The sequence below is a fragment of the Oncorhynchus mykiss genome, chromosome 9, assembly GCF_013265735.2.
Source record: "Oncorhynchus mykiss isolate Arlee chromosome 9, USDA_OmykA_1.1, whole genome shotgun sequence".
In the NCBI taxonomy this organism is placed as follows: Eukaryota; Metazoa; Chordata; class Actinopteri; order Salmoniformes; family Salmonidae; genus Oncorhynchus; species Oncorhynchus mykiss.
This window is the reverse complement of record NC_048573.1, coordinates 63,907,849-63,922,095: the sequence shown is the minus strand read 5'-3', so window position 1 is coordinate 63,922,095 and position 14,247 is coordinate 63,907,849. Positions and strand designations below refer to the sequence as shown.

Genomic DNA, 14,247 nt, shown 5'->3' with positions numbered 1-14,247 from the left:
AATCTCAAATATAAAATATATTTATATACTTTTTTGGTTACTATATGATTCCATATGTGTTATTTTATAGTTTTAAAGAAAAACCCTTGAATGAGTAGGTGTGTCCAAACTTCCGACTGGTACTGTAGATCTAAATCCAGACTGTTGGCAGGCCCCCTCATAATGCATTACTTCCTGTTGAGCTGCACCTCTCTTCACGTTGAGTATACATTTGATTAAGACATTTAGCTAAAAGGCTAAAATAATCGGTGTGATTTCAGATTGCAATAAGAATCCATATGATAAGATGCTTTTTTTGGTGCTGAAGGCATGGGCTAAGAGTGTCTTGGCATTCTTTGAAAGGCCTACAATTGTTTGGTCAAAGACATTCAGTTATCTGATGGACAACTGGTTTAAACTGGCAGGAAACAACAAGAGGTGATGTCAAGCAAGTAAAGCACAATGATTTGGCTGAGATTCAACATTTTATGTCTCTCATAGTATAATCGTTGATCTATTACTGACAGCACGGTGGAAAGAGAAAGAAGGAAGGAGAGAGAGAGAGAGAGAGAGAGAGAAGGGAAAAGATTGAGAGTTCCAAGTTATGTTATCTTTGAGAGAAAAACAACTGTGATACACCAATAGAGGAGTATAGTTAAATATCAACTTGACATTCACCCCAGCCCTCCTCTGGTTAGCAGCCTAACTGGGAGGAGGCTCCTCCTGTCAGTCACAACCAGGCTCCTCATGGCCTCCTCCTCCGGAGCTCTGGAGGAGAGACTGTCCCCATCGCATACTCAGAGGTATCTCTATCTACTTTTATGAGGAGGAGCTTGGCCAAATATGGGAGAAGGGGGAGGAGGGGTGCAGGGGGGGCACTTAGCCTCTTGGACAAATCTTTTTCCCCACTGTCAGGTAGCTGAGAGGGAATTTGTTTGTCCAAAGAACTAGTAGACATGGATATGGCAGACTATAGCGATGCCCTGGACCCAGCCTATACCACCCTGGAGTTTGAAAACATGCAAGTGCTCTCCATGGGCTCAGGTGAGTCAGAGTTACACATTACCTGGTTGAACTTTGAGACTTTTAGCTATTAAACTGGTCTTCTGTAGCTCAGTTGGTAGAGGATGGCGTTCAACACCAGGATAGTGGGTTTGATTCCCAGGACCACCCATACGTTAAACTTTTGGACAGGTCGTGGACGGAGGGTTTTAGTTGCTGTTATCAAGAGCAGCTCTCAGTTGTCCATCTTGTATTGGATGCTAATGGATGAGAATGTGCTTCTTTCCTGATAATATTATCCCCTCTTCTTGCAGTTGTAAAACATTCAGGGGTTTTGCACAATACACACAATGCATCTGGATAATTTGGTGGTGAAACAACCATTTGGTAGAGAATTACCTTCTCCTGTTGTAACATGTAGATTGTTATGGTATAGTGGTCATATTTCACTTAAGATAGAATTACAACGAATAGATATTCATACTATGCGATAGTGATTTAAGAGACATGGACATCTCTCTCTTGTTACCTACATCTATGTTCGGCATTTTGAGGTCCATAAAATGAGAAAAACATTTCACAGAGTTGTGTGACAGCATGATATATGCTTTTTGAAAGTGAGAAATTGTCCTTTCTACTCTCCCATGACATTTGGCTGTGAACCTGATTCTAAAATGAAACAACTTCCTTGCAGGATGAAAAAGCAATGACCCTTGAAAGACACTTACATTGCATGGCCAATATCATCTTTGATATGCCTTAATTATTGTACTGTTTAATCCTCACAAAATTCAATTGTTTTATGATACTTAAACAGCATACAATACAGTGTGTCGTTTATTTCTACTTTAGATGTTACTAGTTTAATTACAGCTTTACTGCACAGGTATTAATAAGAGTAACTTAATGTGACGTATAAGCAGTATAAGAGTAACCAGCAATGCCACTGACTTTAATGTAATCACCTGATGCAGTCAACCAATTAATGTCGCTCTCACCTGAAATTAATCAAAATATCTGTTTTCTTTGAAAGTATGTTGGTTAGTTAGTTAGAGGGACAATAGTGAATGACCTAAGTTATATTCAGTCAATATATTGATTATATTAGTCAATAAATGAGGACTGAGAGAGCTAAGAGTTTAAAAAAAAAGATGACATTTTTCACATTTTGTAGAAAAACATTCTGGTTAAAGTAACAAATGATTTAAATGAATGACCTTTCCTCTAGTTCTCTCAAACTGTTGACCACAAGTTATTCCATAACATCCATCCCTACACTCGCTCAGGTTATCTTCCACCAACATAGCAGTTCATTATTTAATTACTTTATATAGCCCTCAAAAATATCTTTTAGTTTTGATTTTGGATCACATAACTGCACATATCCTCTATCTCATGTCCAACATTGATGGCCCAAAGAGCCCCTGACTTGATAAGGAATATCTCTCTCTATCTCTCACTCCATACTCTTAAGCATAGGGTGATACGCACATCTAAAATATACTGTATAAAATATGTCTTTATCCATTGTTGCTTCAGACTCCTCGCCGGCTGAGAGTGCCAACATGAATGCCGCCAACCACCTCGGAGCGGGCACCCTGTGTGCCATCTGTGGGGACAGGGCCACGGGCAAACACTACGGGGCCTCCAGCTGTGACGGCTGCAAAGGCTTCTTCCGTCGGAGCGTTCGCAAAAACCACATGTATTCATGCAGGTGAGGTTTAGGCCAATATTACACACAAGAGCAAAGACAGTGACCATCATATCCTTGGGCATTTACAATAAAATACTATTACATTTGACAAGTTTTGCGATTGGGATACAGCACCTGTACATAGATGGGGTGTTCATTGACAGTTGCAATATCAAACTGATGTAGTTAGGCCTTGAGAGAAACCAATAGACTTCCACCTTCTACAGTAGGTTGCAATAGCACTGGCATATTCAACAAGAGTCTTCTAACTGCAATCTACTCAATAAGCCCTTAATAATCAAGCCCTCTTCAAACTCAATTCCCAGGTTCAGCAGACAGTGCATTGTGGACAAAGACAAGAGGAATCAATGCAGATACTGTCGATTGAAGAAATGCTTTCGAGCTGGCATGAAAAAAGAAGGTATACAATTCATTCAACTTCATTCAAATGGTAATTAGAATTGAAGAATGACAACATTGAGAGTGGCCTATGTAGCCATATTGTGTTATTATGTATTATACTCAGTCTCTACACAATGTGATGACGCTAGCAGTTATGATTTAATCATCTCTGGTAAGGTTTATCCAAGAACTAGAACGTTCCATTTGTATCAGCCCGTCCCTATCGTAGAATTGTAGAGAGGAGCAGAGCCATTGGGACTGCTCATGGCTCAGAGTAGGGTATGTTGCAAGAGCCACGAGAGCAGCACTTTGTTAATGTTCACTCCATGATTCACTGAATTCTATGACCAGCTTATGCTGAGCGAAAACTTCTGTGAGGGAGTTATAGCCACACATACTAATAAACACATCAGCCCTGGGAGAATGTTTTCTCCCAATGCTGTTCTGAGTCAATGCTAATAACCCACTAGGAACTATGAATGTCTGTCAGATAATCTATGCACCGTTTATTACATGTGTTTTTTTTTACTGCACATGGAATGGAATGTTTGAGTTGAATGACTTTGTAGGTTTGTGAAGTGAGTTAGAGTGTGTCTGAGAAAATGGGGAGCGCTTTGACTAAACCATTTCTAGTGAACAATAGAGTATTTATTCTATTCTGATAGCCGCGGTTTATGTTTCTATTGTTTCTCAGCTGTACAAAACGAGAGAGACAGAATCAGCACTAGGAGATCTAGTTATGAAGACAGCAGTTTACCATCTATCAATGCACTTATCCAGGCAGATGTACTCTCAAGACAGGTAAGGCCCATGGATATGGCTTTTTCGATTGAAATCCTGTAAGCATTTAAAACTCATTTTTATTTGCCCCAGTTGTACTGAATAGAATGGATTTTAATTTATTTTGGTTAAATAAATTATGTTTATAATTTGGCTATGAATACATAGGAGACTCATTCATTTTTAATTCTGTATGTGTAGATATCCTCACCTGGACCTATACTGAATGGTGACATCAGGACAAAAAAGGTAGCGACCATCACAGATGTGTGTGAATCTATGAAACAGCAGCTGCTGGTGTTGGTGGAATGGGCCAAGTACATCCCTGCCTTCTGTGACCTGCCCCTGGATGACCAGGTAAGGTTGCATTAGATTTAACAGTGACAGACTAGGTTAGACTAAACCATACTACTCTCATTCAGGGGTACTGCATTTTAGGGGCTGTTTTGTCCTGGACTAAAAAGCATGCAATATAAGGCCAGAAACCGGTCTGATAATGACATTGTTGGGATTCTTAAAAATAACAACTTGAAGCTATGTGTCCAGGGAATATAAAGCTCTTCAATCAGCATTTGGAGTATGGAGTGCTGTTTTTTAAGACCTCAGAATCCAGTTAGAATATGATGAGCTAGTTTGATAGTTGTATCTCTGATCAGAACTATTCCAGAATCATTAACACCGTGACAACCAGGGCTTTGGTAACTGATTTGCTGATGTTGAATTAGTCAGGGATCCATCAGGTGTATCTTCACACATTTACTTGACTCTCTCTCTCTGTGAGAATCTCTGGTTAGCTCTTCAGTGACCTTAAGGGTGGTATGAAAGGTTACTTGTTTAATGGTTAGGTATGATTGGCAGAAGTGATGTAATATTTCCCATGTCTTATCAAATTGGGATTCCCGAGTGGCGCAGCGGTCTAAGGCACTGCATCTCAGTGCTTGAGGTGTCACTACAGACACCCTGGTTTGAATCAAGGCTGTACAACAACCAGCCGTGATTGGGAGTCCCGTAGGGTGGCGCATAATTGTCCCAGCGTCGTCCAGATTGGGCCGGCGTTGGCCATCATCGTAAATAAGAATTTGTTCTTAACTGACTTGCCTAATTAAATAAAGGTTAAAACAATTTTTAATAAAAAATATTGTTTCATAGAGAAGTGGTGTTTTTTAAAGTTTTTTTTTTTACCCTGTTTTCTCTTCGTGGTATCCAATTGTTTAGTAGCTACTATCTTGTCTCATCGCTACAACTCCCGTACGGGCTCGGGAGAGACGAAGGTTGAAAGTCATGCGTCCTCCGATACACAACCCAACCAAGCCGCACTGCTTCTTAACACAGCTCGCATCCAACCCGGAAGCCAGCCCACCAATGTGTCGGAGGAAACACCGTTCACCTGGCAACCATGGTTAGCGCGCACTGTGCCCGGCCCGCCACAGGAGTTGCTGGTGCGCAATGAGACAAGGATATCCCTACCAGCCAACCCCTCCCTAACCTGGACGACGCTAGGCCAATTGTGCGTCGCCCCACGGACCTCCCAGTCGCAGCCGGTTACGACAGAGCCTGGGCGCAAACCCAGAGTCTCTGGTGGCACAGCTGGCGCTGCAGTACAGCGCCCTTAACCACTGTGCCACCTGGGAGGCCCTCAGAGGCTGCAAGACAGCTTCAAGGTTAAAGCTACTCACTGGGCACAGACGTCAGTCAGTTCAACATCTAGTTTGGATTTACATTTGGTTGAGTTGTCAAGTAATGTGAATTCAATGTGAAATCAAAAATTCCCCATGTTATTGGATTTCAGAAAACATTTCCATGCAAAAATGACAAAATTCCCTTACGTTGATGACTTTTTTCAAATCCAACCTGTTTTTGACGTTGGAATCAACATCATCAATTTTTTATTTATTAAAATGAAATGCAAACAATGTTGATTCAACCAGTTTTGTCCCAGTGATTAATAATGAAAGGCTTTCCTTTATTTCAGGTGGCATTGCTGCGAGCCCATGCAGGAGAGAATCTTCTGATTGGAGCTGCAAAGAGGTCTATGTTGTACAAGGACCTCCTGTTACTAGGTAAAGTCAAGATAAGATATTAGCTACTGTACACCATCTAATTGCTCCAGGGTCATCATTAATAATGGTAGACCCTGGCCGTGACCCCATTCTCCGAGGGTGTCTCAGGTGGATTTGGTATATGCAAAAATCACATTTCCAATTAACGCATGCATATGGTAACTGATACACACTTGTAAAAATATAAGCACACACCAAAGTAATATTATTATTATAATTACACCATGTAATATAATAGACTAGTTATATAAGAGTTATGCTAGCAATATGATATTTGTTTGGGAGGGGGGCAAAATCATCAAAAAATCACAGAGTGAATCGGTATACATGGCATTTATTGGTTTCTGTTCCTTATAGGAAATGACCACATTATTCCCCGGAACTGCCCGGAGATGGAAGTGTGCCGGGTAGCAGTGAGGATTCTGGACGAGCTAGTGCTGTCCTTCCAGGAACTCCAGATAGACGACAATGAATTTGCTTGTTTGAAAGCCATTGTTTTCTTCGATCCAGGTATTACATGGAACACAACTTTCCTTTTAAAATGAACAGCCTATCATCTGATTCAAACAGTGAGACATCATATGAAGCATTCTAGGGCAGTAACATTTATGTTGCAAAACAAAAAATTATGTAACCAGTGAGCAACTAAACTAGTGACTAAGAATGCCTGTTATATGAGCAACGTGTCCAGGCAGCGAGGGACCAAGCTGTCAACCAAATGCCTACTCTCTCCTGCTCCAGATGCCAAAGGTCTGAGTGACCCAGGTAAGATCAAGCGGATGCGGTACCAGGTTCAGGTCAGCCTAGAGGACTACATCAACGACCGGCAGTATGACTCCCGGGGACGCTTCGGAGAGCTGCTCCTGCTGCTGCCCACACTACAGAGCATCACCTGGCAGATGATTGAACAGATACAGTTTGTCAAACTCTTTGGCATGGCCAAGATTGACAACCTGCTCCAAGAGATGCTCTTAGGAGGTTAGACATCTTGATATTGTTACAAATAAAGTAAAAGGTCTCAATCTAATGCCAAAATAATTTAATAAAAACAACTTTCCGTGAGTTCTATTGGTTAGAGAAGTTTACACTCTTCAATATGATAGAATGCTAGTTGGATATCATACTCTATTACCGAAGGACAGTGAAGGAGGAAATTAACTGTTTGGGGGGTTGGTGTATGTTGTGTTGTTTTTCTCAGGTTCTGCTACTGAGGCACCTCACACACCTCACTCTCTGCATCCACATCTGGTTCAGGAACACCTCAGCAACAATGCCATCGTTTCAAGCAACATGGCTACTTCCATCCACAATGGCCAAATCTGTGAGTATCAATAACTACATGCCAGACCCCAAATTTCCAACTCCAAGTGTTGGTTCCCCAGAGACAGATTAAGCCTAGTTCTGGATTAAAAAGCACTGAAAGCTGTGTCCCGGACACTGACCCCAAAATTAGACAAAAAATGCTTGAGATTCTCAACCAACAGTGAGCTCAGTGGCATCAATCCACTGCCATGTGTAACAGAGTCAGGTAGTTGGAAGCACACACAAGCTTGGCAGAATAATCCACTAAGAAGTTATTCAGAGAGACTAATCAGGCTTGCTTTGTCAAAGAAAATGTCTGTTATTTTTTATTAACATTTTTAATGCCCTCAGAAAATTTCACAAATGTTCCTTGTCTGAATATATTAATATTTGTTCATGCCACAAGGTAAATATGTTGATTTGTTTGTTAACCCGACTTTTGTTAATTCCTCCACTAATTGATCAGTTCTGGTTTGTTGCAGCCACTCCTGGAACCCCAATCCCCTCTCCTCCCACAGTCTCCAGTCCAGAACACTATAAAATGGCTCAAGGGGTTATAGCCACTGTGCCCAAGCATCCTATCTCCATCCCTCAGCTCACCATCACCAAGCAAGAAGCAATCTAACACAGAACTGGAGCCCACAAACCCATCCAACAAAGCATTTACAATTTTACCATCTTTACTAGCATATGTTTCTCTGTAAACATGCTCAGTATAAAGGTGCAACAACAATTCTCATTAGTGAGAAATACATATTTTTCAAAAATCTCAGGGAGTGTACTGTACAGTTGGGATACATTAGTAAACAAATCCCCAGCTGAGGTACAGTACCTATGGTAGGCCTACTCATATTATTTTATGTAGTATCAAGCTGAAATTGCAAACGGCTAGAACAACCTCATTCATGGGCAGTTTGATACAGTATGCTATTTGACATACAGCACCAGTCAAAGGTTTGGACACACCTACTCATACAAGGGTTTTTCTTTATTTATACTATTTGCTACATTGTAGAATATTAGTGAAGACATCAAAACTATGACATAACACATATGGAATCATGTAGTAACCAAAATAGTTGATGACAGCTTTGCACACTATTGGCATTCGCTCAACCAGCTTCACCTGGAATGCTTTTCCAACCATCTTGAAGGAGTTCCCACATATGCTGAGCACTTGTTGGCTGCTTTTTCTTCACTCTGCGGTTCAACTCATCCCATACCATCTCATTTGGGTTGAGGTCGGGTGATTGTGGAGGCCAGGTCATCGGATGCAGGACTCCATCACTCTCCTTCTTGGTCAAATAGCCCTTACACAGCCTGGAGGTGTATTTTGTGTCATTGTCCTGTTGAAAAACAAATGACAGTACCACTAAGCACCGAACAGATCTGATGGCGTATCACTGCTGTCCTTTAGTAGTGGTTTCTTTGCAGCAATTCGACGATGAAGGCCTGATTCGCGCAGTCTCCTCTGAACAGCTGATGTTGAGATGTGTGTTTCTTGAACTCTGTGAAGCATTTATTTGGGCTGCAATCTGAGGTGCAGTTATTCTAATTAATTTATCTTCTGCAGCAGAGGTAACTCTGGGACTTCCTTTCCTGTGGCGGTCCTCATGAGAGCCAGTTTCATCATAGTGCTTGATGGTTTTTGCGACAACACTTGAAGAAACTTTCAAGGTTCTTGAAATGTTCTGTATTGACTGACCTTCATGTTTTAAAGTAGTGGTGTATTGTCGTTTCTCTTTGCTTATTTGAGCTGTTCTTGACATAATATGGACTTGGTCTTTCACCAAATAGGGCTATCTTCCACCCTACCTGGTCACAACACAACTGATTGGCTCAAATGCATTAAGAAGGAAAGAAATTCTACAAATTAACTTTTAACAAGGCACACCTGTTAATTGAAATGTATTCCAGGTGACTACCTCATGAAGCTTGTTGAGAGAATGCCAAGAGTGTGCAAAGCTGTCATCAAGGAAAAGGATGGCTACTTTGAAGAATCTCAAATATAAAATATATTTTAATTTGTTTAACACTTTTTTGGTTACTACATGATTCCACATGTATTATTTAATAGTTTTGATGTCTTCACTATTGTCCTACAATGTAGAAAATTGTAAAATTAAAGAAAAACCCTTGAATGAGTAGATGTGTCCAAACTTTTGACAGGTACTGTAGCTGTACGGGTTATCTATGTCTTTATACACAGAGTTCAAATTATGAATTGGTAAATAAAATATAACTGTATACATGTTAGATAGGTTTTCTTAATCACATTTCAATTGTATAAATGTTACAAGCAGGCCTCATATCTGTGATGAGGCAGATCATGATGTTGTTGTTACACAGTATTTTAAAGATTGTTGTCAATGGCAATACAAGTCTTGTTGACTGATATAGTCACTTACAATTTGTACCCAGAAAAAAGAATACAATGATATTATCATGTTTTTAAATAATGTAATTATGTGACAGATGGAGATATACAGGTATGATAGGCAGTCAATTGGTTCTGAAAGGACATATTTAGCTTTTTAAAGTTATCGTGTACTTGCTGTACGACAGTTGTGTTGCATTGAAATCCAGGTTTAAGATATCCCTGTCTATATGCACTGGAATTCGCTAGTTGTGTAGTAAAACGCTTAAATGTTTGAATTAAAACGGCTCAGTTAATTTAACACCAGGGTTGGGGAGTAACGGATTACATGTAAGGGATTACAAAAAACTGTAACCCGTTACGTTACAAGCAAAAATATTGCAATCAGATGAGATACTTTTGGAAAAACTAGATGATTACTTCAAACAGGATGATTGCGAAAAAACTATTTGACACTTCTCTGTTTTCTCAATGACATTCACATCATCATTGAAAAAAGGCGCACGTTTAAATTTGTTCCACCTGAGCGAGTCTGACCACAAATCAGAGTCCACTACGATCACACACTAAACGTGTTTGATGGATCGCAGGAAAAGAGCAGGAATGGGCTTTTTGTAGGCTACAGTCCAAGCTATGTCTTCCAATGGTGCAACTGCTGTCGGTATCAATAAATTATTACATTTGAATAAACGCTTGGAGGTAAGGATGACAGCAGTGGTGTAGTCTATGGCGATACGGATATAATTTACTATTGATATCTACATAGCGCATTGATGGGAATCACACTGCTGCTCTCTCATTTAGCTATTTGCGCCTTACGGATTGTGGTTGTTGTTGGATGGCTGTTCACAAATTTTATGTATATTTGAACACAATAGTGGTTGAATTCAACAAGTTTAAGCTGCCTATCAATCATTGTTTTTGAAACCAGTGGATCGCCAGTGAAAAATGCGCTCTTGCAACAGCTGCATAGTGCTGATCTCAGCCTATGGAATAAAAGTGGGGCTTTTATTAATCTAATTCATGCTGATAAAAAAAGACATCCATAGTCCTAATGGACACATGCTCGAACTGGCACACTTTTGATATGCTTAAATGGGGCAATCTGTAGTTACTACATCCATTTTTGGGATTTATATACTAGTAATATTAATGTAAAGATAATGTAATCATATTATTATATGTAGTACAAAGCAATGGGTTAGAAGAAGCCTTCATAACCAACCCATAAAGTAAAATGCTAAATCCGTGTATGGCCAGTTATGTAAACTTCAACATTGATTTATCCTGCAACAGGCATTCACAGGTTGATGAATTCATAATGTTTTACCCATTCCATTTTTATCTTCAGTTCTACTGTAAAGACCTTGTAGTGTTTTTTTGATTTTTTTTACCATAGAATGTTATTTTGTGACGGCATTATAACTACATGACAAAATACATGGTGCCTTGTCATCTGTACTGCCTTGTACTGCAAAGATGGGCAATGTGTTTCACCTTACAATGTGAAGATGAATAAAATGTCAAGGTTTATTTTTACATTGCATTGTATTGTGCTTTATTTCAATAAGAGCAGACGTTAACGTACAAAAGGACATGCAACCTTAAACTGTAGGAGATGAACTGTAAATGTAGCAGGATAGCTTCTGGTAAACCCTTATGTCAGGAGGAAAAATATAACATTTTGTTAACATTATTTCAGAGGTCTTCCCCTGTCACACTCTGACACTTTGCTGGCTAAGTCAATATTGTACAAGTTAAGTGAATGAGCAAACGAGATGGTTTGTTATCTTCATTTTACTGTCCTGATTTATAACTAAGCTGTGATTATGAAGATGAAGCCTACAATCAAGATGAGTATTTCTCAATGATTATGCTATTGTAACATGGATGATAACCAATGGCCATAATGGTATCCAATGTTTCTTTATCAAGGACAGGTTAACCCTGGCTAAAGGTTTGGAGTGACATTTCAAAACCAGTTTAAACTGCTTGTTGGCTGTTTTTAAGTGTCTGACCACTGGGCATAGACGTCAATTCAACGTCTATTCCAGGTTGATTAAACTTAATTTTATTGAAAGGATGTGGAAATGTTTTTGGTTCAACCAGTGTGTGGCCAGTGGGTGATGAATGATACAAGCTGTGGCTTACGTGGCAGTGCATCGTCAGGATAATTAGTAGGTGTGTTTCTTCAGGCTGATAAAAGGTCATAAAGTAATTGCAGATAGAGGTGAAAGAAAGCAGGCGCCTCACTTCAAAGCTTTTCCAATATTTCCTCTTGAGTAAAGAAAAAATGTCAGTGATATCTTCCCCACTATTAATGCCTTTTATGATGGGTTACGGACTAGGCATTTCATCATAGGTGGACTCAACCAACTCTTTTTTTCCAGCATGTTGTATGTAGCCTATCGCTGCCCCTTCCCCCTTTCCCTCCATTTCTCATAATAGGCCTACTATGAGTTTGTTATTGTGGTCCAATTTTTTGGAGTAGTGTTATCTTACAGGCATGTTCAGGAGCATGGAACAGCGACAATTCAATATAGGCCTTCAAACTCAGTGCCTCTTTGCTTGACATCATGGGAAAATGTAAAGAAATCAGCCAAGAACTCAGATAAACAATTGTAGACTTCCACAAGTCTGGTTCATCCTTGGGAGCAATTTCCAAACACCTGAAGGTACTACGTTCATCTGTACAAACAATAGTATGCAAGTATAAACACCATGGGACCACACAGCCGTCATACCGCTCAGGAAGGAGAAGCGGTCTGTCTCCTAGAGATGAAGGTACTTTGGTGCGAAAAGTGCAAATCAATCCCAGAACAACAGCAAAGGACCTTGTGAAGATGCTGGAGGAAACAGGTACAAAAGTATCTATATCCACAGTAAAATGAGTCCTATATCGACAACCTGAAAGGCCGCTCAGCAAGGAAGAAGAGACTGCTCCAAAACTGCCATAAAAAAGCCAGACTACGGTTTGCAACTGCACATGGGGACAAAGATTGTACTTTTTGGAAAATGTCCTCTGGTCTGATGAAACAAAAATAAAACTCTTTGGCCATAATGACCATTGTTATGTTTGGAGGAAGAAGTGGGAGGCTTGCAAGCCAAAGAACAACATCCCAACCGTGAAGCACGGGGGTGGCAGCATCATGTCGTGGGGGTGCTTTGCTGCAGGAGGGACTGGTGAACTTCACAAAATAGATGGCATCATGAGGCAGAAAAGTTGTGGCAAAATCGCGTAAGGATAACAAAGTCAAGGTATTGGAGTGACCATCACAATGTCCTGGCCTCAATACTATAGAATATTTGTCGGCAGAACTGAAAAGGTGTGTGCGAGCAAGGAGGCCTACATCCTGACTCAGTTACACCAGCTCTGTCAGAAGGAATGAGTCAAAATTCACCCAACTTATTGTAGGAAGCTTGTAGAAGGGTTCCCGAAACGTTTGATCCAAGTTAAACAATTTAAAGACAATGCTACCAAATACTATTTGAGTGTATGTAAACTTCTGTCCGACTGGTAATGTGATGAAAGAATTAAAAACTCAAATAAATCACTCTCTACTATTATTCTGACATTTCACATTCTTAAAATAAAGTGGTGATCCTAACTGACCTTAGACAGGAAATTCTTACTAGGATTAAATGTCAGGAATTGTGAAAAACTGAGTATAAATGTATTTGGCTAAGGTGTATGTAAACCTCTGACTTCAACTGTATCTATTCATAATTTTTCTGACAAGTCTCTTGAAGCCTCAAGAAGACCAGTTGTAAAGCAAGCGTTCAATTCAATGGGCTCAATCTGTGTAGGGTAGGAGTCAGCAAGGCGGCCCGCAGGCCAAAACCGGCTTGCGAGTTATTTTATTTGGGCCCCAGAAGATTTGAGTAAAAAAAATGTTTTACTGAGTTAGAGTTCATAGAATGAAATCAGTCAAATAAATTAATTAGGCCAATGCATACATTTCACATGACTGGGCAGGGGTGCTGCCATGGGTGGGCCTGGGAGGCTTTAGGCTCACCCACTTGGGAGTTAGGCCAACTCACTGGGGAGCCAGGACCAGCCAATCAGAATTAGTTTTTCCCCACAAAAGGGCTTTATTGCAGACAGAAATACTCCTCAGGATCATCATCTGTTCGGGTGGCGCAGGTGAAGAAGCCGGATGTGGAGATCCTGGGTTGACGTGGTTACACTTGGTCTGCGGGTGTGATGCCGGTTGGCATACTGACAAATTCTCTAAAATGACATTGGAGGCGGCTTATGGTAGAGAAATTAGCATTCAATTCTCTGGCAACAGCTCTGTTCAACATTCCTGCAGTTAGCATGGCTCAAAACTTGAGACATCTGTGGCATCGTGATTTGTGACAAAACTGCACATTTTAGAGTGGCCTTTTATTGTCACAGTACAAGGTGCACCTGTGTAATGATCATTCTGTTTAATCAGTTTCTTGATATGCCACACCTGTTAGGTAGATGTATTATCTTGCCAAAAGAGAAATGCTCACTAATAGGGATGTAAACAAATTTGTGCAGAAAATTGAAGAGAAATAAGCATTTTGTGCTTATGGAAAATGTCTAGGATCTTTTATTTCAGCTCATGAAACATGGAACTTTCCACTAGATGTTGGAACATTTCTGCATTGATTAGCTTCCATTC

At 40.2% G+C, this 14,247-nt stretch overlaps 1 protein-coding gene across 2 annotated transcripts; it reads left to right on the top strand.

The window, feature by feature from the left end:
• Positions 1 to 623: 623 nt before the first annotated feature.
• On the top strand, positions 624 to 8,279 carry LOC110532634 (hepatocyte nuclear factor 4-alpha). 2 transcript variants are annotated; one of them, XM_021616705.2, is made up of 10 exons: positions 624 to 1,023; positions 2,521 to 2,695; positions 3,001 to 3,125; positions 3,771 to 3,877; positions 4,058 to 4,213; positions 5,829 to 5,916; positions 6,274 to 6,426; positions 6,658 to 6,894; positions 7,115 to 7,237; positions 7,701 to 8,278. In XM_021616705.2, exons 1-10 carry the CDS (start codon positions 936 to 938, stop codon positions 7,841 to 7,843), a joined length of 1,395 nt encoding a protein of 464 aa, XP_021472380.2. In that variant the 5' UTR covers positions 624 to 935; the 3' UTR covers positions 7,844 to 8,278. The 2 variants fall into 2 exon arrangements, with proteins under 2 accessions (XP_021472380.2, XP_021472382.2); XM_021616707.2 differs by having other exon boundaries at positions 915 to 1,023; positions 3,001 to 3,095; positions 7,701 to 8,279.
• The last annotated feature ends 5,968 nt before the right edge of the window (positions 8,280 to 14,247 follow it).